Below are 24,988 nucleotides of genomic sequence, written 5' to 3' on the forward strand. Positions count from 1 at the left end.
AGAGGAGCAATTTACTATAACAATAAGAGTACAAAAAAGAGTACAAAATTAGAGTAAACACTCTAATTAATCCCAAATATCCTAAGAGAATAACCTCACAAGATCACTCCAAAGAAAGGGTTCACACAAGTGCTTCCCAACACTAACTCTCATACAAAATACTCTTAATAAAGGAAGAAAGGAAGAAACAAGAATTGAAGACTCAAGTCTTGTTGGTGTGTCTAAAATGAACTAATGACCTTCCCTTTTATAGGCAAAAAAGTCTTGGCCTCTTAGGTGTAAAAGAAAGATACAACTTGTGCAAATGATGTCCAACACACAATGCAATATTTTTGGGTCCCAAAAGAATATTGCCAACAAAGTCTACACTTTGCAAAGATGCTTATGCTTATCCTTATGCTTTGCAAAATATTGGCATAATTACACTAACCTTCATAATGCCACACTTAATTTTTAATTTATTTAAAATATAAATACATTTTAAATTATACAAAACATACTAATTTTTAATATATATCAAAGTCGTCAATCGTCATCTAATAGATTGATTTTTTTAATATTTAACTGTGTATAACTTGTTACTAAATCGAACCACCCTAAAATGTAGCAAGAGACATGGGCCAAGAATAAACCAAGGAGCGACATCTGGCAGTTGTAGGATAAAGACAAATTGTAATTCCTAGCTGATCGATATTCGATATACATATTCAGAAGAAAGCCACCACCTTATTGACCATTTTCTCCTCGCCCAATTCCCTCTCTTCGCTGAATTAGGGTTTTCTGTTTGATCCATCAAATTTTGCAGAATTCAATCAATCATGTCATACGAAAAGCTCGACGGTTTAGCTAGGTGGTTCGGTACGAGCGTTGCGTCGGCATTTTTCGCATCTTTAGAACGATGCTCGTGTGTGAATCTCAATACCTCCGAATCCGATGACGAGGACGAGGAAGAAGCTAAAGATCGCCCTCTCATGGTCTCCACCCTACCTTCTCACCTCGAATCTTGCCCCCCTGCCACCAATCCTACCTCCGTTGAGAACCTCCCCGTTTAATTCTACTTTACTCGGTAAAATTTCTTTTTCTTGTTTTTTCCCAAATTTACCTGTTTCAATTGTGCATTTCGAGTGTTTTTTTGCTAGTGTTATAACATCTGTTGAGTATAACAAGGAAGCAACCATGAGGATCAAAGTTGTTGTGTGGTGATTGCTTTGTGTAATTGTGTTGGTTGCTTTGACGATGATTAAGTATGCTGTCAATTGTATAAACACTGTGGTATATTGGTATTGACCTTCAATCTCTGTGTATGTGTGTTAATATATGAATAAACATGCAATGTTATCAAATTGCATTTATGACTATTGAATGCAGTATCTGTGTTTTGTTTGTGTGATATCTGTTATTTTTGTTTATTTTTGTTTAGGTATGTGTAATTCTTTTATATTGGTTGTGTATTGCATGTTTTCTAGAAGTACCAAAAGATTTGTTGATATTTTATTTTGGGCTAACAACAATATCTTGAGGTTTCCGATGCAAGTTTTAACCTTGGAGTCATTGATGATAAATAGTATATTGGCAAGGGAAAATACTAATAGCATTCTTTTTGATAGATAAGGATGAAGTGGTCTATTGAAAAACTTTCACTCGGCATTTGTTCCTCGCAAAAGGAATACAAGTTATAACCAATTGATTGAGTTCGAGAATAAGGATTGTTCTGTTCTGCTTAATGGATGATGACCTTTTGGTTTTATAAAGTAACTAAAAATTCTAGGAAACTAGAAAATAAACAAGTAAAGAAAACGAAAAGGCAAACTTAGGTTGTAAAATCCAATAAAACAACGTATTCCAGGGTTATGGGTCAGCTAACAATCCGGTTGAGTTATTGGTTGACATAGTTAATATTGCTCGTAAGATTCTTCCGAGTAGTTGCTTGCCTATTCAAGTTAACCTAACGTTTATATTCCTATAGAATTAGAATTAACAAGAACGCATTAAAAATTCATTGTATAATAATCAAGCAAGACGTTTGTTCCTACCCGAACGGCGAATTCATTCCCCGAGGTCCAGGTTCAAGATCTTGTTCTATTCAATCATATTGCAATCTTAAATTTCCATTTCTAAGTTCAATTCAAAATTCGTAGACAGTATTTATTAGTTGGCCAAACGATCAAATAATTTAGCTCGGGATTAAATAAATAAACCAATATAATAAATCAATTCAAGCTTCAAACATGAACAATCATGTAGCACCACTTCCCTAAAACTAAGCAACTTTAACATTAAAGAAAAGAAAAAGAGAAGAAAAGCTTAGAATTGAATTTGTTCCCATTATGCTCTAGCTGTTCTCTCTTGCTCCAAAAGTCAAATTCCCCCTCAGAGTCAGAACTAGGTTAGAGTTCTTTTATAAGTTGTGGGGAAATTCTAGGACAAAAATACCCCTTCCTATTCACGCGGGGATTACGCTCGAGTGCCCTAGTGGGTGCGACGGACCACGAGACACAAATGGAAAATTTGCACTTCTTGTTTTGGGCGCTACAGGCACCGTGGGCGGTGGGCCTGGGCTCTGAAATTGCTCTTTGAAAATTCCCAAGTGTTGAGTGCTACTGGCAGCGTGGAGCAGAGGCCAGGCACTGAATTCTTCCTTGTCCATATTTCTTCTTTTCTTGCTCCAAATTCCATTTCCCATGACCACCCCTATCATCCATTAACACTCAAATTAGTGTAAGATTCGATAGTCAAGCTACGTTGGGCATGTTCAACATCAAACAAAACTAAAGGCCTGTAAAAATGCGAATAAAATAATCATCAATAGAGGGTAGGTAACAGAAGAGAAAGCTTCTTTAAGATTAGGGCAATACTTTACTTCCGGATTTTGCTTTAAGAGCTACGCTATTAACATTGTCAAACAAGATTTTAACACTTTAGATTATGCAGTCTGCTGAGTTATAAAAGCGGTTACTACACATGGTTTGCTGTGATCTATTGGAGTTATTAGTTTAGATTATGCAGTCTGCCGAGTTATAAAAGCGGTTACTACACATGGTTTGCTGTGATCTATTGGAGTTATTAGTTTAGATATGACATGATCTGGAAATCTGTTTTGGATGAAGTACATCTTTGTTACTTCACTCACCAGGAACATAGCTCTCTTTATTAGTGAGATTTTAGTTACCTTTATGTTTTGATTTAGAGAAATTAAGGTTGAGTGGAATTGTGTTTACTCTGCGAAGAAGACTGTTATTGGCTCTGCCTGTGGATTTAAAGTCTCAGTTTGTACCATAGCCTATACTTGGTTAGATTATGCCTGTCTTTGAGAGGATTTGGTCAATTATAAAGTACTGCAATGTCTGGAACACTTCTGGGTGGAATATCTAAAGACTGAACTGAATGAGGATTGTGTGTACTGCTGCTTAGATAGAAGACTTTGGAGATGTCTATATATCTCAAACCAGTGTCATCTTGGCCAAATCACAGTTCTGTTGATGAACTGCTTTCTGGCTGTTTGCTTTGACTCCTGGTAGAAGAGTTTAATGCTTTGGTTCTAGAAAGAGCTCGTCTGAATAGAAGGCTTGGTTACTACAAGTCTCATACTAGGGTTTTGATGCTAAATTTTTGTGCTGTTTCAAACTAACATCTTTGGCGCTGAAATAAAATTACATAAATATTGACACTTTGATACCCCCCCCCCCCCCCAAAAAACCAACACCCACCCACCCCATTGCAATAGGTGGTGTTGCAACTTGAACAAAAGTTTGATTGCAATCCATATTTTTTGCTCATGTTCACGGTGCTTTTGCAACCTTATTTCATCTCGACAGCTTATCCTTTTCCTTTCTCTTTTTTCTCAGAACTGGGATTCATGCAGCAGCTGTCTCGTAGCAGTCCTTTGGTTACAACAGAGTGGATTTACTCTGGTATAAGCTGTAACATTGTTAGTAGACATTGATTTTTCTTTGATAGGGTTGTATAAAATGTGTTGTCTGTTGACAGTCTTGTTACAAGGTCAAACATTAGAAGCATTTGTTGTATGCATTTTGCTTTTCCTTCACCTCGTCTTATTGAAAACTATGGTGACAGAGAATGGCATGCATATCATTGGGCTACTTGAATTTCAAATATCCACAGATTGTTTTTACCGATAGCGACTTCTGTGTTTGTGCACCTTTTATACATGATCGCACCTTCTTGGTGCCAGATTAATAAAGCATTTGCTTATATTGAACGAAAAGAAGAAATTCCGGTCGTGGGGCTTTTACTTTAACGTTTATTTGCTTAAGCAACCATCTATACTAATTAGATAAAAGTAAGAAATTTTTCTCAAAAAATAGAAGAAACAAAATATGCTATGAAATGGATTTTTTGTTGGCCTGTGGACAAGGGTTATGGTTTTTACTTTTTAGCTTGGCCAATCATCCATTTGTTACCAGTTCCAAATCAAGGAATGGGAGAGTAAAAGCGGAGATGTCGGTGTTTGGGAACGCCTTTGATATTCAGGAAGCAAGAAGAGACTGTTTAGTGCGGTAGATCATGGACAAGAAAATGAGGAATAAAATAACTGGACCGATTGGCGGTCTTGTTTGTTATTGGCTCATAGGCTACGTCTGACTGTAATGCGTAATTGCTTATTAGCGTTGTTTTTTATTTCACTTCCAGAATATGATCTGAAACCATTCAGGTCGCACAACACGGAGGAGAGAGGATTTAGTCCAACAAAAGCAAGCGGAAGTGAATAACAAAAAGATCAATGAAGAATACGACCTCAAGGAAAGAATAAAAGACGAGAAAGACATCTGATATACAACAACCACCCAGTATAATCCCACTAGTGGGTCTGGAGAGGGTAGTGTGTACGCAGACCTTACCCCTACCTTGGGGTAGAGAGGCTGTTTCCACTAGTGGGGTCTGGGGAATAGTGTGTACGCAGGCCTTACCCCTACCCTGGGGTAGAGAGGTTGTTTCCAAATGATCATCGGCATCCTTCCCTCTCGAACTCACAACCTCTTGGTTTGAAGTGGAGAGTGCTTACCATCAGAGCAACCCACCTTGTCAGACATCTGATATCCATACATCAAATAATGGTGGGAAAGGGGCACTAATCTTATTTATTGCTTTTTAAATATAATTTGTGCCGAGCAAAAGGAAATTAGACCATTCAATTGAGATGGAACGCCGCTATGTTTAAAAGGAAATTAGACCATTCAAAATGTAGTATCACCAGTTCAAACGCAACTATGTTTAAAAGGGCCTATTACTACTTCTGTTGAGTTGGATTTCCCTGGTCAAAGATGTAAAAAAACAAAAAAAAGAAAATTCCCTTTGCAAGCCTCTAGCTATGGCATTCTTCCTGTTACTCTTCCCAGCATTCTTACCACATAAGGTTACAGTTCAGCCAAGTGCTTTACAAATGATTCTCACCAACTTAACTAACTCTAGTTAGTGCTTTACGAATTCATGGACCCAATCCTCGCAAGTTGGCTAAACATTTTAATAGACTATTTCTGATACAAAACTAGTTGGCGAGAATCTCAATTATTAATTACATGATACACGATAGCCTGTTCATATTCACCAAAGTACAGGCAAAAATAGAAGCCATAAGCAAGTTTCAATTTCACGAACTTCAACAACAATACTTGGATACCAAAAATTGATGAACCTTAACACAAGGTTCAGTTGGTGTTATTTTGATTTTTGACTTTGTAGGAGAGCGCTTGGCTCACTGCATATACAAAGCATATACACTACCGAACTACTTTGTACATAACTAATAACAAAGTGACTGTGTGTCGATTTCATATGTGTGTTGAATGATCGAGTGTGACACTGCTAAATCTATTTTTAAAGCTATAAATTGGAAATGCCACCTATATGTTAGTGTAACCCCAATGTCACTGGCATACCCCTCTAATTCCCACTTTACCAGAAAAGAGGAGCCTGCTATTCCAGTAGAGATAGAGCACACTTGCCTGAAAGCATTATCACATTAGTAGTAACTCGGATTCAGGTACAATTACGCAGCTAAAAACCAATGCTCCAACAAGCAGCCCACCCTAGCCTTCTCACAGCCGTGATGTGGTTTATCCCGTCTTCAATAAACCAGATGGTGGACAATAGCTCAATCATTCTGACCAGCCAACTTACCATAAAAGACGAAGTTCTCCACAATTCCTCAAAGAAAATTTCAACCACCACACTTTTCCCCAGCCTCATGAAGAGAACAAAAGAAAGAGGCTCCTCTACAAGGTCCCTCGGTAATACAGGATATATTTATATAAATATTACCTCCACTTCTGCGGGTAACATTCCTTCCATTTGCAGCACGTATGCCATCTCCAGTAAGTTAGAATTAGGAGATATCTCCAGAATCAAGCCAGGGGATATTTACCAATTAGTGGCAAGAGCACGGCACACAACCACCTATCTTTGGACATGCTATTAAATATCTAGAGGGGCTAGTCAAACATCATTTCTCATTGCGTAAGAAATTGCAACATGAACTGTTGAATCCTTCCCTGCAAGCCCTAGGGGGAAAATTGTTGTGTTCTCAAGTAGGGCAGCCACAATGTAAATTCTCCCAAAAGAGGAGATAACTTCCAGTTACAGAAACCCCCTTTACATCACATCACTACTCATCAAAGTGGCAGAGGCAATCCATAATTATGGAATGACCTTATTCGCCCATCGTAGCCTGCAGTAACAATAACTAAACCCCAAGCATGAGAATTGGATGAACTCTGGCAAGAACTTTTTAGAAGTTTGTATTCAGATCTGCACATCCGAGAAGACACAGACCGAGGACTTGACACGGGAAGCTTCTCTTCAGGCCAGGTTGCTGATCCCTTTGGAATTGCCTCAAGGAACAATTCACATCCCAAGGAAAGATAAGGAGAGGCCATGAAGGGTAATAGACTATTTGGATTTTGACTTAGTCCTCCCTCTGAGTGCCATCCATTATCTGGATTTACAGTTTTCAAGCCGGACCAAGGTATTGCAATGGAAACATCACTGGAGAAGAACTCAGATGACCTCACCACTTTAGGTTGCGAAACATAATCATCTTTGCGAATGTCACAGTTCCATACGTAGACATTAGAATCTTCAGATGCAGAGATAATATGCTTCCCATCTGAGGTGAAAGTGGCAGAGAGATGGTTTCCTGCATTTCGCTGGCCTAGAGAGCAGAGCAGAAGTAAATTAGAAAATAGTAGAGGATAAGGAGCTACAAGTAGCTAAAACTAGAAACTACAATGGAGAGATCACAACAAGTACCCAAGTCAAAAACAAAATAAGTATACTGTATGTCCCACAATCATACAAAATCACATATCAATTTTCATTGCCGTTATAAAGCAAGCACAGCACTCAAATGACAGGCAAACAGACATCAAATGGGTTACTATCTGAAATAAGAAAAGGGAACAAACCTTTGTACTTGCCGATCACATTGATGCCATCTAGGATTCTGACATGAGAGTCAGCAGAAGTAACCATTACTTTAGATGGGTCTTGCGGCAGAAACTGCATTCGAAGAAACATTACATTGGCATCTCATTACAAGGTAAATCAGAAAATTAATATTAGCAGAACTTCAAACTGTGGTTTGGTGATATATTGCTACCTGAAAGCCAGTAATCCTTTTGCAAATTGACTTCTTTTTATTGGCCAAGCACATCTGCTCCTCTAAATGGATCTCATGACCTGTCACAGTACAGCTTTGTCTAAACCCATTGCACATTTTAGCAGTTAAAGCATGGACCAAAATACTGAGTCGTAATATTCCTAGACATTCCTTGTAATCTTGCAATCACATTTGACATACTCCAGAAATAAGCACATCACTAAGATATAGCAATCATGATAGCTACAAATAGTAATACTACTCAGGTAATTGTGCTCTCATGAAGATATGCCTTTTAATTTACATTTATTATATGATTTATGAAGAATTACTAATAAAAGAAGGCTGAAGTAAGACCAAGCAAGCAAAAAGCTGGAACATGTCCAGGAAATCAATACACCAAGTAGTGCTGATGGTAAGCGCAACCGCTGTCACCGCACAGGAAAAGAGACGAGAAACAAAAAATGAGAATAAGCAATTCCCAATAACTAGCAAAACGTTATCATTTCCTAAAACCAAATCTGAAGGCCAATCAACTGCCACATTCCATCTAAACAAGAGCAATGACTTGACACATAGTATTGCAATGCCATAAATTAAAAAACTGACTCTGCGAGATATCAATCACAACTAACAATACCACAACGAAAAGAGAGACCATTACCTTCTACATTGAAAAAACGGCAAGCGCCTGCCATAGAGCCAATAATCCCACCCTATGCGAAGCAGATAATTTGTTCAATAAGTTGCTCAAATTTCTGATCTTTAAAGAAGTTCAATGACTAAAAAGGGAAAATTAGTAAACCTTTCCATCAGGACGATAGGAAACAGCAGTCACTATGTCTCTGATATCAGTCCAATCCAATACTTGACAGCTGTTAACGGCCCAAATTCGAACTTTCCCGTCTATTGATCCACTGATGAAGTATTCATCATTCACGGGGTTAAACTGTATGCAAGTCACTGCAAAACCAAAGAGAATAATGCAGCATGAAACTCAAACACTACAAACATGTAATAGAATGGCTTATCACGATTAACACACGCTGAGTCACAAAAGTATACTAGAGTGGAGTCGGCTCATACCATAATTACTATGTGAAAAAACTCTGAGGCACAGATCATGTCCAACTTGCCACAGACGAACAGTTTTGTCAGTTGATGATGAGAGCAAACACTGCTGGAACAATACATAATAAGAAACGAGATTACTTTCAGAATTACTCAGAAAATTGTAAATCAAAGACATTCTAATAAGCTTACATTATTCTTTGACCATGAAAGATCCAATATCTCCCCAGTATGCCCTTGGAACACATGCAGTGGTTTTTCCAGAATTCGGAAGACCCTTGGGGGGAAAATGACACAGGCCGAGTCTGTTGTTTTCTTCAGGCCCTTCAACTTATTAATTCTGTCTTTCTCTGTCGCCATCGGAGCCAGTTGAGAAAGATGATTCACTGTGAAATACATACACGAAGGATCCAACTCTGGAATATCAATTTCATTGGATCTCTCATCTTCAACCACTTTCCACACCCGCACAATCTTATCTTCACCAGCACTAGCTAGGTACTGCCCATCAAAACTGAATTTCATAGTTAAAATTGAACCCTCGTGAGCCTGGATATCTTGCCCCATGAAAAGAGCAGAGAGTTCCTTTAGCCGCTTCCTACAATGGCGAACCTTAACCCTCTGAGCTCTAGACCTCTGAACAAGGTCGGAACTGTTGTCCGTCGAATCATGACATTTCCCTTCGCCATTTGCGACACATGTAAATGACCGTAGCCTACTTAATAACCGACTCTTAACTCCATTCAGTTTCCTCGGAGAGTTTCCATTTTTATGCAGTTCTCCGTGTCCAAGTTTCCCAATCACGGGGGACATACATGGAGAGTTCTCAGGCTCGCGAGACATTAGCAGTCGTTCCAATCTGACAGCTCTGTTATTACTTTGCTGGCCATTCTCTGCCTCAACATGTACATGAACACTGCATCCTACTCCACTATCACCATTCCCACTTCTACATAAGTAGTTCCCATTTGAACCCAAATTGTTAGATAAACCCAAAGCTTCCCCACACAATCCAGACCGGTAAGATGATAATTCGTCCTTAAAAATTGAAGACCGTAAAACGGCTCCACTACTCTCCATTATTCTTTCAATCTCTCCAGTAGAGAAATCAAATTCGGAGCTTCTGCATAAATCTACTGGATCTTCTCCAGACATTCCATTCACACTTAAGCCCATCCGACTAAGGAATTTCCTACGCCGCTCTCCAACACTTCTGGGAGTTCTAACCCACATATCGTACTGGTAGCTGGCATCATTGTCAATAGATTTGGGAATCCGAGTGCTGATATCAGATACCTGGGAAATAGTATCTGGGGCATCGAAAAATTGACATTCTCCTTCCTCATCATCATCACTGAAACTATCCATTGATACCTTGAGTTCACCCCATGAAACCCCACATCAAGAAATCATCTTTTTAAGCCCTAGGCAATGTGTTATAAATTATTCCATCCTTCACAATACCTAAATAAATAAATAACAGAAATTGCATTAAGTTAAACAAACACAAAACACGACTACCAAGATGAGTTAATACGGATTAAAATAATAGCCATCACTTTACTAACAAGAAAAACAATTATACTATATCTAACATTACAATAAAAAAAAAACAATAGATCCAGCATGGATCCCAATCCACTTCCATTGAACCTGGTCTCCCCCACATCATATAACTTCTCATACTTCAATTTCAATTAAGGGTAACCCCCCACCCCACCCCCACAAAAAAAAAATTAACCCCCACCACACCCCTTTATCCTAATACTATTATACTTCTGCATAGAAATATGAACCCTAAGCAAAATCAATTTTGCACCGAAAACTAAAAAACCCACCATCAGGATGACGACTGTGAATACGTTAGACATCAACTCATTATCACATTCAAAGGATAATCACACACACCCAAAAAATAAAAATTCAAAATTTACGATCATTTAACATAAAAATGTATAAATCACAAACAAAAGAACCAAGAAAATGTAAAAATTGAAGGGCTAAAGAAGATTGTGCTCACATGGGTCCGGCTTGTTTCAATGAAATTGAATGGATGGGAAATGAAATGTAACAGAGACAACACTCTCTTCCTCTATTTCTTTCCCTTTGAGCAAAAAAAAGAAAGGACCGACTATTAAATTAAAAACTGAGATAGAAGGTGTAATTAATGGAAGAAGAAGGATCTAAACTTGGAAATATTTTTATCATAAAAGAAAAAGGAAATAATTGAGAAGAAAAAATAAAAAGGCAAAAATAAAAAAGAAAATTGTCTTGATATTCGTGATTACGGATGGCCCGAGAAACGAGATTTCGAGACTAGTAAGTAATAGGCTTCTGGTCCTCTTCTGTGTGTGTGTGTTTGTGTGGTCTCTTTGGTACAAAAGTACTTTTATTATTCACTTTTCTCTATTGTGCGCCACCCTATTTTCGCCCACAACTGTCTCATTACAGAACTACTCTTTTTTTTTTCCAGCTTTTTTTCTGAACGGAGTTAATCTTTTCTCCTTTTTCTTAATTTCTCAATATCTTTTACTTAATACATATTAAATGAAGGATTAAATGGAGCGACATAGACATAAAGATTCATGTAATGCTCCCAGCTTGCTTGCAATTAATTCATTGTTATTGTCGGATAGATCCAGCACTTCTGCATAGGTTCATCTTACCCTAATATTTATCTACATAAAATATACTCCCTCCGTTTCAATTTATGTGAACATATTTGACTGGGCACGAAATTTAAGAAAAAAGAGAAAACTTTTAAACTTGTAATGTAAAATGAGACACATATATTTTGTGTGGCTACAAATCATTGTATAAAGGTAAATTATTTTCAAATAAGGAAAGTGGTCATTCTTTTTTGCACGGACCAAAAACGAAATAAGTTCACATAAATTGAAACGGAGGGAATAGATTTTTATGTGAAAATTGGTAAGAATTCATAAATATTATATTTGAAATTATAATTATAAAATTATAATGAGTTTAGTGCCAACAATATTTAAAGTTAAAATCCTGAATCCATTTTTGGATATTGGTGTTGTATTAATTTGATGTATGCTACTCCCTTCGGTCCACTTTAATTATTTGGTTTTTTTTTGCGGTCCACAATGTAATATTTGATTTTTTCAGATATCAAGAAGGAATTAATTTTTTTTTCTAAAGTTGCCCTTGAAGTAAAGAGCTAAGAAGATTTGTTATATTTTCAATTAGGAGTGGCAAACGGACGGGTCGGATCGGATATGGTTCAGGTCGAAAATGGGTAATGAAAAAATAGATAAATTATTTGACCCGACCCATATTTAATATGGATAAAAAATGGGTTAACCGGCGGATAATATGGGTAACCATATTATCCATGACTTCTTTCATATGATCACTTTTGGGAGAATTCTTAGTCTCCCTAACTTGAGAAACCCCAATTTGAGGCTTTACAAATGTAAAAGTTAGACCCATTGGTTATCCATTTTCTAAATGGATAATATGGTTCTTATCCATATTTGACCCGTTTTTAAAAAGTTCATTATCCAACCCATTTTTTAGTGGATAATATGTAGGGGTGTTCATGGTTCGGTTTGGGTCGGTTTTTCCCTAAAAAGAAACCAAACTAAGTAGGTCTTTTTTTCAAATATTGGAACCAAACCAAACCAATTAAGTCGATTTTTTATCTATTCGATTTTTGTTGGTTTTTGTCAGTTTTTCAGTTTTTTCTGTTATTTATCGGTTTTTCTTAAATATGAAACATACACTACCAAACGCATATTATAGCGAGTACATTTTCAACGTAACACTATCAAACTAATTGCTCTTTGAGAAATCTATCATTTACCAAGATATATTGATGATAATTGACTCAAATAGTGATGAATACTTTAAGTACTCAATTAAAAATCGATTATTTTTAGCATAAAATAAATTATTGTGCTTAGCAAAAGAAAACTACCAATCAAACTAGAAGGCAAAGAATTAGATTATTATAATAACAAAGAACTAGACCAAAAATACCAATGACTAATATGTACCATAAAATTTCAGAAACTTTATATAAAAATATACATATATATAGGTGTAATAATAAATTTATATAGCTACTTTTATAGTCGATTTGGTTCGGGTTTTTTCGGTTATTTTTTTATTAAAACCAAAACCAAACCATATTTGATCGGTTTTTAAAATTTAAAACCAAAACCAAACCAAACCAAACCTAAAAAGTATCAGGTTTTTTAGTCGGTTTGGTTCGTTTTCGGTTTGGTTCGGTTTTTTGGGTTTTTATGAACACCCCTAATAATATGAGTGGTTAACTATTTTTTTAGCCATTTTGTCACCCCTATTTTCAATGTACAAATTAAGGTTAATATGATTAATTTTTGTTAATTAATATTAAAAGGTAAATTCATTAATATGTATAAAAATAACCAAAAAATCAATTAAAGTGTACCGGAGGGAGTAGCAGTTATTCTCAATTAATTATATGTGCTTAAATTGGCTCCATGCCAACAGTTAATTCACAATTAATTATGCTGCTTAAATTGCGCTACCATTCACAATTAACAGTTATTCTTATTTACTTTTATGTGCTTAATAGGTAATATTGACCTTAAATGGTTTATTTTGTTTGGTCACAAACGTCATCTGTCTCATAAATAACTCAAGTTTCGTGTCTCTTAATGAATAAATGCCAACACTTATTCTTACTCATGTTTTTAAATATTCAGGACAAGGCTTGTTTGGACTAGAAACGTTTGTCAATAATTAGAAACTATCGTGTTTGTTTCACGTATACTGGACAAAGAAATCAATTAAAATGTAATTCAAAAAACCAAAAATAACCCTTCAGAAAATTTTCAAAAATCCAATACGAATGTTCACCAAATGCTTTCTAAAGGTAATTAAATATATATAACTTGTGTTGATACGTTTACCTTATATATACCTATAGTATAAAGAAATTTTTACATTCTAGAGATATCCAAAAAAATATCTACAAATAACCATCCATAGAAAATAATGGAGGACTAATATCGTTCATTGAGAAAAAATATACTGAATTAATTCACACTTCACGCGCAACTTTAAGATGTGATAAAATATAAGAGGTGGAATTTGAAATAAGATATGACGCTTATGATGGAGAATGAGTTAATAACAATGGATTAAGAACTGTCAAGAAATATATATGACAAGAAATTCCTATATTAGAAAGGAAAAAAATAACGTTGGACATATATGATATAAAAGTAGTTTTCATTATACGAGCGCTTTTAGAAAACCTAAAGGATAAATTCAGACAATAGGGCCAAAATTGATAATTGTACTACTATGAGCTTATAAATATGATATTAGAGTCAGATTCTATTAATACAATAGGGAGGTAAACCTTAATGATGTATGTAATATATGACATAACACAAATTTATATGGTGCTCATATTTTTTGACTTTGATGTAATGTAACTTAAATAATAGATTCGTGAAGTTATTGGACCAGAGCAAATAGTAGTGTACTTATTAAGAACAGAGGCAGAGTCATGATTTCAAACTTATGAGTTTTTAGATCCTAATTCTTTTAAGTTACTGGGTTTTAAATTAATAATTTATATATATTTAATAAAAAATTTAAGACAGATACCAAAGCTACTCGATCGGCCGAATCCGTAGCCGACATTGTGGCTCCGCCTCTGATTAAGAACTTAGACTATAAAAACTAATTTATGCTTGTACTAAAGTTTATAGATGCATACCAACTCATACTAATTCACAGAAACAGGTCATTTTTCATTAAAATATGGGAGCTGGATAATTTAAGACATTGGCTTTTATTGTTGATCAATTCTCTATAAAGTTGCTACATGTCTCTTTTAAATAAGAATTTAGTAGCGTAAAGTAATTGAAGTATATATATGGAATTCGTCATCGAAAACGATTTAAAAATAAATAATTAGATGACACGCTTTAAGAGAAGTTTAATATATTTCGTGGATTTTGATCACATAATTATTTTTTTGCAGTAAAAAAAAGTTTATTTTGTGCAGTAATTCCTTTTTACAAGTTCACATTAGTTGTTTCTAAATTCTAGCACAAACCTATTTATCTACTTTTTATTTTTTATCTCTAACTTCCATAGATTTAGTTCAAATCTTCTCAGAAAGGCTATATCACAAAGTTAAATATTGAAATGATACACGATTAATTTAGGTATCTAATTTATAGAATAACGAAGCTTAAAATTTGGATATTTTTAATAAATAAGTTTTAGCAATTTGACAAAAAAATCGTAAAAACTTAGTGTACTTAAATTAAACTATCGAGTTTTAAAGTTTTGCTAATTCAATTGTATATATTACATGTATTGTGCATGCTAGGAGAAGAACCGCAAACAATCCTTCTTCCTAATATTACATGGTCTATCTATACTCTTAACTTCTAAAATATTTACGAGAAAGGTTAACCCTATCCTCCTTATTTTATCTTAAAAGAAACTTTCTCTTGAAATATACTACTATCTTCGTTAAAGGCTTAAGGCACTAAAATTGACCAATATCTGCTAACTGCTAAGCACTAAATGGAAAGAGGGTTTTTTTTTTTTTTTTTTTTGAGGGGGGGGAGGGGGGTTAAACTTGGTCTTTGGTCAATTATCTATTTTCAAGTCAAAGTCAAAGTTCACAAATAGACTTGGACGTAAAAAACAACAAAATACGTAGGATCATTTTGACCAAGATTTTCTCAATTTCGAAATTTTGTATATTATGGCCTAATGCATGGAATATTTCATAATCTCTTTTGTTTATGTGTAACACCATTATTTATTTGAGAGTCACATATTAACACTTGACTAACGACAAATGCATAGGTCAAAATCTGCCCTAAAATATTTAGGGTATGGGTCATTCAAGGTCGACTAAGAAGTAGTTCGGTTTGTGGTCGAGATATCAACAACGGGCGAGATCAAACACCATTAGCAAGATTGTACCGGCTAATTTTCAAAATGGAATATTAAATAGGAATATTTTAGTAAATATTCTCTCCGCTTATACTATTAAGATATGTTAGGGGTATATCTCATATATATATATATATATATATATATATATATATATATATATATATATATATATATATATACACTAACATACTACATAGTTACAGTATGTTAGCAATGTATTCATATTTGATTCAAATCTTAAAACCCGTTCATAGTGAAAGGCTGAAAGCAGAAAAGAGAATATTGTTGTGGCTACTCAAAGAATTAAGTGAAACAGTTTTAAATCCTTAAATAAGAAAAAGACACATTATCGACATCTTCAATTTTAATCTCATACTCAGTTCCACAATCCACAAGCTTTGCTCCTCCTCTGCTTCTTCAAACCCCCAAAATGTTACTCGAAAATTCCTAATATCAGTTTCCAAATATATTTTGAATACCTCAAATCCCAATAACAATTCCTCCGTATAACCATTCCACGGAGATCGGCGTTAAAACTAGCATTGCATCTTCTAATTTCATATCTGCTCGCAGTAAACGAAAAAAAGGAAAAAACAGGAAATAACAATGAATAGAAATTTCGTCACCCAAAATGATTCTAAGAATGAGAAATTTTTGTTTGTCTTTAATTTAATTTCCAATTTTATATTTGTTGTTGTGGGCAGTCACCATTGACGAGTGAGAGAAAGAAAGAGGAAGAGGAATAAGATCACCAAGGATTTTATATTCTTATCCCTTATAATTTTTCTTAATTTCGAAATTACCTCTCAGTAGAAAACCCTACAACATACTATTGTTTCTTTTCTCCATTCTTGTTGCATCAACCTCTGCTTTCTTCTTCTGTCTTCTTCCATAACTTTTCTCTCTTTTCCTTTTATTTCTTTGTTTACACTTTCATTCATTATTTTCCCCTCTTTTCCCTTTTCTTTCTTTCTTCCAAGTGCCGCTCCCTTCCCCGTCACATTCCTTATGTCACTTCTAATCTTCGTTCTTCATCTTGCCTTTGCTACTGTCATTCTCCAATATTGTCAATTTCTTGAAGTTCCTAACGTGAAACAAACAATAATTTTTAAATAATGTTTGATACATTCCAATATTTTGTAAATATTATTCTTTTAGCTTCTTTTTTTTGGTTCCATAACATTTCATTTTTTTTGGTCGTTGAATCCTTCCTTTTTTTTTAATTGGTGTAACTCTATTCTAAAATTAAATCATTCATCATCTTCTTTATAATGTTAACAACTTTAAGGATATTTCAGTCATTTTAACAAGAAAAAGTGCTTACCAGCACTTGTTTACCAAACACTTCATCAACCTATTTTTAGTTTCAACACTTTTATCCAAACACGTAACTGCCTATTTATAAAATAAGTTCCAACACTTATAAAGTACTTTTAAGCACTTAATTTAAAAATTATTTTTTTTAAGTCAATCCAAACGGGCTCTAATTATGGCCGAGGATAGGTGGGTAGGTGTTAGTTCGAACAATAACTTTCAAACCAAAACTGAACCTCAATTATGAAAGCAACAGGAATAACGAATTATATACTGAAATTAAATTATGAGAATTATGACCGACCAAGAAAAATGATGAGAATCATGACACCTTATTGCCAATCAACCAATGGTGGAAAAGACGAACAAAAGGAAAAGACATATTTCCAAATGCCAAGGAACATTTCCAACCCAAATTACCTAGTTCTCTGTTTGGCTTTTTTTTTTTTTTTTTTTTTTTTTTGCTTCTCATAGAAATGTTTTAGTAATTGTAGTGCTAGAAAGCATTTGTTTTTTTATGAGTTATTTTAATGATTGAAACTAAGGATGAAATGTAATTTTGACGTTGGAAATTTCTCAATTTATTTTGTCATTTTGTCTTTATTATGATTTTTATTAAATATTTACCATTTCAAAAAGTTAAATTCAGTTAATTACATGAAATTCGATATGGTATTATTTTCATCATAATATTCTTTTTAACTATTACTTTAATTTCTCTTCTACCACTGATATGATACATCAACAAAATTATCATGCTAAATGACACTACCTTCCCCCTTTCGTCGCAAATTAAAATTACAGTATGTAGCTAGATCAAATTTTTTATTTTATGTAAATATAATATATATTGGATTTTTTTTTATTTATTTTTTATATTTTGATACCTCTTAATAAAAATTTCAGACAGCATGACTTTTTTTGGGGGGGTGGGTGGAGATTTTGGTTTCATTTTCATTGCTAGAGTGGTAGAAAATTAAATTTCACACAATGGATGTGGCGTGTCTGGTTTTCTACTTTGCTGCGAAAAAAAAAAAAGAGCTGCTACGAGTCATGGGTTATGGGATGGCATCTTCACAGGGAACCGACAACTTTCAGCCAAATTCCAAGTTTCCAACATCTGGTCTACACCGTAGCCATCTCCACTATTCTGACAATTTTCCTCTGTATTGGTATGGGTTTTTCCCATTGCCTCCTTTCTTACTACAACAGTTTAACTATCATATTCACTTCTCTTTTACCCATGTCTTGTATTTTTTTCTTAGCTGCAAGTAGATCTGTGTGTATGTATTAGCAAAGCAAGATTAGTAACTCCCCTTGTATTATTTTGCATAGAATAACTGTCTTCAACTCATCATTACCAACAATGAATATGATTCATTCACCTTAATTAAAAATTTCGAGTTAAAACATGGAGAAAAGAAAATTCTTAATCATACGAACACTTAAGCCTTATGTGGCGCATATAACGTATTGATCCCCAATAGGAGCATTGGATCGGAAATAAAAAAAAATGCCTTCAAGTCAAGAATGTCATGATCCATATATGGGCCATGGGTAAAATTGGTTGATAATAGGTGGTCGAATGACGAGATGATATGTGGAATCGAAGACAGGCGAAAGATGAATTAGCACCGGGTGCGAAGTGTGTAACCGGTACAAGATGGATCCCGAAGGAAGCATAGCGATAATAAAGATTCAAAGGTTCGACATCAATTAGCATTTAATGAGCAGTCATTACATAAAATATTTGCATTCAATGTCAGCCTTTATATACCCATCAATGACATTTTTATTCTTATTCAAAAGGAGCTTGATTGTAGGATTTTATCTTCCTAAGTATGGCTATAAATAACAGGATTAACGACCACTATAGGGATATGAAACGCTCTCTACACAAAAGCTATAATCTATTATCTTGTTGCGCTCGATCAAAACAGTTTCACAATTGCTTTTACTTTTGCTCTCGGAAAGACCGAGTTCTGAGTCAAGGTTGTCATCTCTTTTAATTTTAGTCGCTAATCTTATTTGTGTTCCTATTTATTTATTATTTTTGGGTCAAATCGATTCGTTTGTCTATAAATCACGCTATAAATTCAACTGTATCGTTTTACAGGTAAACATCTGTGATTGTAGTTGTTTAATAATGACATTTCTCCTAGACTGATAGTATCATACGGTGAAAAAATTATTCGACTATTACTTGTTAATTTATTACATCGTCAAAAAAGTTTAGAAACTTCAAACATATTACACTACGACTACTTCGTATTTTCTCTCTATAAGCAATTCTTTTAAATGGCACTGGATCGCTGTCTTGCCTTTCTATAGAACCTGGAAAGCGACACCCTTATCGAAAAAGTAAGTCTATGGGACTAAGATGTAGTGGGTATATAATTACTTACTAATCAAATGCACTAATCCTCAGCTAAAGCTTAATTTGGCTTTGTCTGATGTAAAAGCCAATTGAAGGTTACAAAGTCAAAAAGGTTGTGTGTCTTGTTTCCATTTTACCATACAGCTTATATCAGTGCCTTTGATTACATTGCCTAACTACACTTACTACTAACTCGTCTGTTTTCCTTCTAATCAAACTGATTACCGACCACATTATTTCAATTTGAAGCCTTGAGTACAGACAATAGCCCTACAACTAATATCAAGTTGTCAAAAGGAAGGGTCACGTGTACTTTAATTCCAATTTTGCTAATTAGTGTCGCATAATTTGATTTTTTATAAAAGTAAATGGTTAAAAATGTCTAATATCAAGTTTGATCAAAATATAAAGGCGATTTCCAAGAAAAAGGAGAACAATATGCTCTCACTTTCCTCTTACCTTTTTGTATGATATTTTTTCTTTCTATTTTCTCTCTATATTTTAATTCAAATGAGGATTCGTTGTCTAAAAACATTTTAAAATATTTGCTACTCTTTTTTTAGTCCATTCCAAAAGAATGAATCTTTTTAAATTTGTAAATAATTTAATCTAAATTTCTCATTATATTAATAAAAACCTTTTATACTCACACAAATGGCATGATAGGTTTAATACCACAAGTTTCAAAAAAATTATAATCACACAAACATACTTAAGACCACAAATATAAAAAAAAATTATATTTTCCTAAATTTCTTCCAAAGTCAAATAAGTTCACGCAATTTAAAATAGAGGGAGTAATATTTTATTAATTATATTATTTTATATATAATAAGCGCTTGTAGCGTGCACTTTCATCTCACCTTTTATATGCTTTTCTTTCTTTTTTGCAACTTTCCCTTCTTAAAATTCACATGAGAATTTTGGATTTCGAAACATTTTAAAATACTTGAGAACATTCTATCGATTGAGTGATGTAATGTGAAAAAATGCAGCAATATTAATGTTTATTCTAAAAACGGTATAGTTGAATTTGTTCGTGGTTTCTAGACAAGTGAATTAAATTGATCCAAAAAATAATGAAATAATTGATGAAATATAAAAGACTTAGCCTTAGAATGCAGATGAAACAGCAGAGCTAGTAAGTCCGCGAACAAGGTTTCCAGGCACATCAATGATAAGATCAAAAGCGAGAGAATAAAATTGTATCAAAATGCTGTATAGAATATAATGTCAGTTAGCTAGAAAATTTCCCCTTTACAATGATTACTAAGTTTTCTATTTATAGCTATGTCTGGGAAAAGAAGTCCTAGGATCATGCCCATCTTTAATGTCAATTATGAGGGCCATTGATGAAGATGTAACGGTAGACATAAATGTCAAATTCTATGTAACGGGCCATCATCCTTCGGGCTATCATCCTTAATACTGCAGAATATTTTATATTAAATGTTATCGGACGCAGAGCATTTAATACTCCTTTTATGATCGTTATTCCTTCCGGTGATAAGCGGAATAACTATGTTCGGTGGCCATCTTCATCTTGTGTTCCACATGTCCTTCCTTTAAGCGGCCACGCGTCATGTCGTATTTTTCCCTATACACATAGTCCCCCTGCTTTCCGGTGACATAACTTTATATTACCAGAAAGTTGGTAGAAATATTCTTTTGGCAGAAATTACTATAATTCCTTTTAAAGGCCACTAACGGTTGATTAGACGCCTGCCTCTCCACATTTAATGCCCCGAACACGTGTCTTCCCATGATTTAGCACACCGTTTGCCAATTATCGAGGTAATCTTAGCCAAGGATTTAGCCGCCAAACCTTTTACTTATACATATTAACTTCCCTCTTGCATTCCAACTTCTTTCATCTCATTTCTCCTACTGAGTCTTCATCTTCTTCAAATAAAAACTCTTTCTCTTTTTCGATGGCTTCCTCCTCAAAACATATTAGTTCTTCGAAAGGCAAAAACAAAATCGATGACTTTTTCGCTCCAACCGTAGACTCCATCATACCAAAAAGACTCAATACCACAAAGGATTTTGAGGAGAATTTTCCTTATGCTAACCCTCGTACATGGGTTGTTAGCAGGTACCCTTCTTCCATTCGTCCTTCCAGTATTCCCTATGTGAAGGAAGATTGTTATTGCCATGAATTAGATATCATCGCTCCCGATCTATCGGAGCGAGTGACCCTTCCCAAGGAAGGTTTTACATACTTTTATATGTATCCCTTTACTTTGGGTGTGTTTTCTTTGAGTGGAAAGCTTGATTCCATGATTGCAGAATTTTGCCTTCGCTACCACGTGTGCTTGGCACAAGTAAGCCCTTCAGTATAGAGGACGGTTGCCTACCTTCGATGCGTATGTCAGGAAACTGGGGAAGAGCTATCATTAGCTCGTATGATGAACTTTTACTCCCCCAAGATTTTTCGGGGAGGTATGATAAACCTTTGCAAATGTGGCCACCATGCTCTGTTGACTAGCATGGATGATGACAACGACCGTGGGTGGATGGAACGGTTCGTTTTAACTACCACCAATAACATCATTCCGTCAACGACATCATCCTTTTCGAGCACTTGGAACCGTACTCATAGGATTTCTTTTTAATATATTTTCTCTTACTAAATATTCTTTCATGCCTATATTGATTATTCAGCCTTTGTATGTTAATACGACTCGATGGATCCCACCGATGGTAGAAGGCTTGGGCGGTAGGTTCAGAAGATCTTGGATATTACGACGCCCAAGAATCATTTATGGAAAGAACTGGCCCTTAAATACGGATGGAGGGCCAAAAATCACGGTAATTTGAACTTACCTCGCTTCCATCTTTCTCTGTTTCGCATATCGATTGAACCCTTCTGACTTGTTTATGAAATTAGGTCTACTTGCGGCTCTATTACTGTCCCCGAGGAGGATGTTTTGGCTGACCCTGTTGCTGCGGCGAGGCTTCTTCAGGAAGTACTTACTCGAACGGCATCTCCGGGCCTGCTTCGGGCGCAAACGTTTATTCACGGAGTCCCCGGCCAGAGAACAAACAACCAAAGAGAAAACGTTCCTCTGCGGTCGGGAAAAAAAAAGAGGGTGAAGATTGTTGTCCCCGAGCTATCTCTGGTGGTGATGACGTCTGGTCCTCCTTCCGGGCCGATCATAGACACTGTGATAATTGACGATAATGAAGAAGCTAATGATAAGGGAGCTTCTCTTCATAGAAGGTGATGATCCTTATCATCTCAATAGGTTGCTCAACCTGTTGAGACAATCATACCAATCGAGGATAATGTCTCGGCACTTTGGGAAGAATTTGATTTGGTAGATAATGCCAACTCTCATTCTAGGGCCCCAATTGTTGTTCCGGGTACTGCGAGGTAGAGTACCGGGTCCTTGCCATGCCCAGTTGGAAGAGAAGTATAGGAAAACTATCGAGCATAATAGGCTCTATAGTTCAACTGTCCGTGAGCTCGATATCAGTCTCAAATCTACTAGGTCCGCCTGGAAAAACTTTTCCGCCAAAAATACTCAACTCAAAGAAGAACTCAAGCACTGATTGGCTTCCCTCATTATTGAAAAAACTTATTCCATATATATCATGAGGAGAAAAACCTTGGAAGAGGCCAAGACTAGTATCATTGACATTGATGTCGAAATTGCTAAGGCTCGAGAGCTTGAGTTGGACGCAAAAAATGGATTCCTGACGCAGTCTGACGCTCCACATTCTTTTGATTTCTGTTCCGAGTTTTCGGAAACTAAAGAGGGATCGGAAGGTGATGATGCCGAAGACCAAGCTGGGGAAAAGGTTGAGCCATCGGTGAAACCAACTCCCGAGGATGTGGATACTTCTCTTCCTCCTGATTCCGGAGACGATACAACTTAACTTTTTCTTTCTTTTTCTATTTTGTACCTTTATCACTCTGACGCGCCCTTGTAAATAAAAACATAGTTTTTGCTCAAGTATCGTTTGAGTCTTATTTTCGTTTTGAATATTCATGCAAGTCTTTAACATTCGTACTTGCTTAAGTATTCTACGCATGTTGTTCTGTTCGCGCTTTATTATGTGTAATCTCGGATGCTTTTTCTTCGAAGCATTTTGGTTCCGAGAATTATCCCTTTTATATGAGGGTTTCAATTAGTATTTGTGCAAATTTGCTTTTTGCATCTTTTTCGTATGCAGCTTCGGGTGTATGTTTTCCCGATGGCATTATAGATTTCGGGCATTGATTCTTCCGGAACCAACCCTTTAACGTGAGGGTTTTTATAAAAGAGGGCCCTCTTATGTTTACAGTGCTCTTGAAGAAGACGTCTCTTGTTCATTATGGCATAATTATTTGAAGTACTTGTTTAACTTTTAAATGGTAAAATTAACTCATCGTTCAGATAAGAAACAAGATAAAAAAAAAGATTTCATTTTATTTAGTTCCTTCTATTTTCAAAAGTACATAAGCATTTTGCTAGGCAGAAAAGAGATTTCCATGACTTTTGGCTATAAAGAAATTGTCATGACTTGTGGCTATCTTGTACAACTGGTTTCTACGGGGCTGGCTGCGCAGTCCCCGATCCCGATGATGTATTTTGTTCTGGATTTTTGTTCCCCGATTGACGTGGCATTCAGTGTTTCCTGGCATTCAGTGTTGCCGTAACCTCATATCATTTCCCCCAGTGTTCGAATGCGAAGAATGCGAATTAGAAGACTGGAAGTCTTGTATCTTCGAAGATCCCACCAAAGAATTGCTAGGTAATCCTTCACTCGACAACATATATTGTTTCCCATTAGGAACCTATGTTATCGAGCGAAAGAATACCTAACAATCCTCTAGTGGTTTGTGCTCGTGAACGATCAGGTAACCTCTTTTCGGTAGCAAACTTAACTTCCTGGTGGAAATTTGCTATCGAAGCAAAGATTATCTAATCATTCCCGAGTGGAAACTTGCTTGTTTGCCTTGTTATCAAAGGTCTTATCACTGTTGTCTTTGTAGTATGCTTTCCGTCGCTGCCTCGTTAAAAATCTTGCCAGAAAAACCCAATTGAGACAAAAATTGAACGAAGGGAAAAATAGTGCAGCACATAATTTCCGTTTGACTGTTGTTCGTCAGCAACAATATATTTTGAGGTGATCCACGTTCCAGTTGTTGGGCAACTTGTCTCCGTTTTGGTTCTCCAACTCGTATGATCCTTTCTTAGTTATAACTGAAACCCAGTAAGGGCCTTCCCATGTTGGGCCTAACTTGCCCGCGTTGAGTTCTCGGGTGTTTTGAGTTACCTACCTCAAGACCAAGTCACCTACTTTGAAATATCGGAGGTTGGCTTTTCGATTATAATATCGCTCCATTCTTTGCTTTTGAGCCGCCACTCTGACGTGCGCCAAGTCCCTCCGTTCCCCGAGCAGCTCCAAGTTGATTAGCATCACTTTGTTGTTCGATCCTTCGTTCACCTCAAAATACCTTAAGGTTGGTTCCCCCACTTCCACCGTTATCAAAGCTTCTGTACCGTATACAAGGGAAAAGGGTGTCTCTCCCGTGCTTGACTTGGCCCTTGTTCGGTAGGCCCATAGAACCTCAAGTAATTCTTCTGGCCTGCTGCCCTGTGCTACTTCCAATCTTTTCTTAAGGTTTTGAATAATCACTTTGTTTGTTGACTCCGCTTGAACATTTGCGCTCAGATGAT

At 35.6% G+C, this 24,988-nt stretch overlaps 1 protein-coding gene and 1 long non-coding RNA gene across 4 annotated transcripts; one reads left to right on the plus strand and one right to left on the minus strand.

The window, feature by feature from the left end:
* The first annotated feature begins 692 nt into the window (after positions 1 to 692).
* LOC138907102 (uncharacterized) lies at positions 693 to 4,138 on the plus strand. The gene is made up of 2 exons (XR_011414821.1): positions 693 to 1,066; positions 3,846 to 4,138. It is a non-coding gene; the product is annotated as an uncharacterized lncRNA (long non-coding RNA).
* A 1,468-nt stretch (positions 4,139 to 5,606) lies between these two features.
* LOC104120978 (uncharacterized) lies at positions 5,607 to 11,044 on the minus strand. Of its 3 annotated transcripts, none has more exons than XM_009632864.4 (8): positions 10,707 to 11,044; positions 8,879 to 10,150; positions 8,702 to 8,795; positions 8,421 to 8,578; positions 8,280 to 8,331; positions 7,616 to 7,695; positions 7,422 to 7,515; positions 5,607 to 7,168 (listed from the first exon to the last, which is right to left on the minus strand). In XM_009632864.4, the coding sequence occupies exons 2-8, from the start codon at positions 10,052 to 10,054 to the stop codon at positions 6,630 to 6,632; spliced, it is 2,193 nt and encodes a 730-aa protein (XP_009631159.1). In that variant the 5' UTR covers positions 10,055 to 10,150; positions 10,707 to 11,044; the 3' UTR covers positions 5,607 to 6,629. The 3 variants fall into 3 exon arrangements, with proteins under 3 accessions (XP_009631159.1, XP_009631166.1, XP_070053353.1); XM_009632871.4 differs by having other exon boundaries at positions 8,702 to 8,792; positions 10,707 to 11,043; XM_070197252.1 differs by lacking the exon at positions 10,707 to 11,044 and adding an exon at positions 10,525 to 10,651.
* Between the last annotated feature and the right edge of the window lie 13,944 nt (positions 11,045 to 24,988).

Source organism: Nicotiana tomentosiformis, chromosome 3, assembly GCF_000390325.3.
Source record: "Nicotiana tomentosiformis chromosome 3, ASM39032v3, whole genome shotgun sequence".
Taxonomy (NCBI): Eukaryota; Viridiplantae; Streptophyta; class Magnoliopsida; order Solanales; family Solanaceae; genus Nicotiana; species Nicotiana tomentosiformis.

What these genes read in the sequence shown, in the direction of transcription:
- LOC104120978 (XM_009632864.4), bottom strand. Translation starts at nt 10,054, where the DNA reads ATGGATAGTTTCAGTGATGATGATGAGGAAGGAGAATGTCAATTTTTC. An exon ending in AAAGGATTACTGGCTTTCAG is followed by an intron (nt 7,516 to 7,615) that starts GTAGCAATATAT and finishes CTTCGAATGCAG; the next exon opens with TTTCTGCCGCAAGACCCATC. An exon ending in TGTGATCGGCAAGTACAAAG is followed by an intron (nt 7,169 to 7,421) that starts GTTTGTTCCCTT and finishes TCTGCTCTCTAG; the next exon opens with GCCAGCGAAATGCAGGAAAC.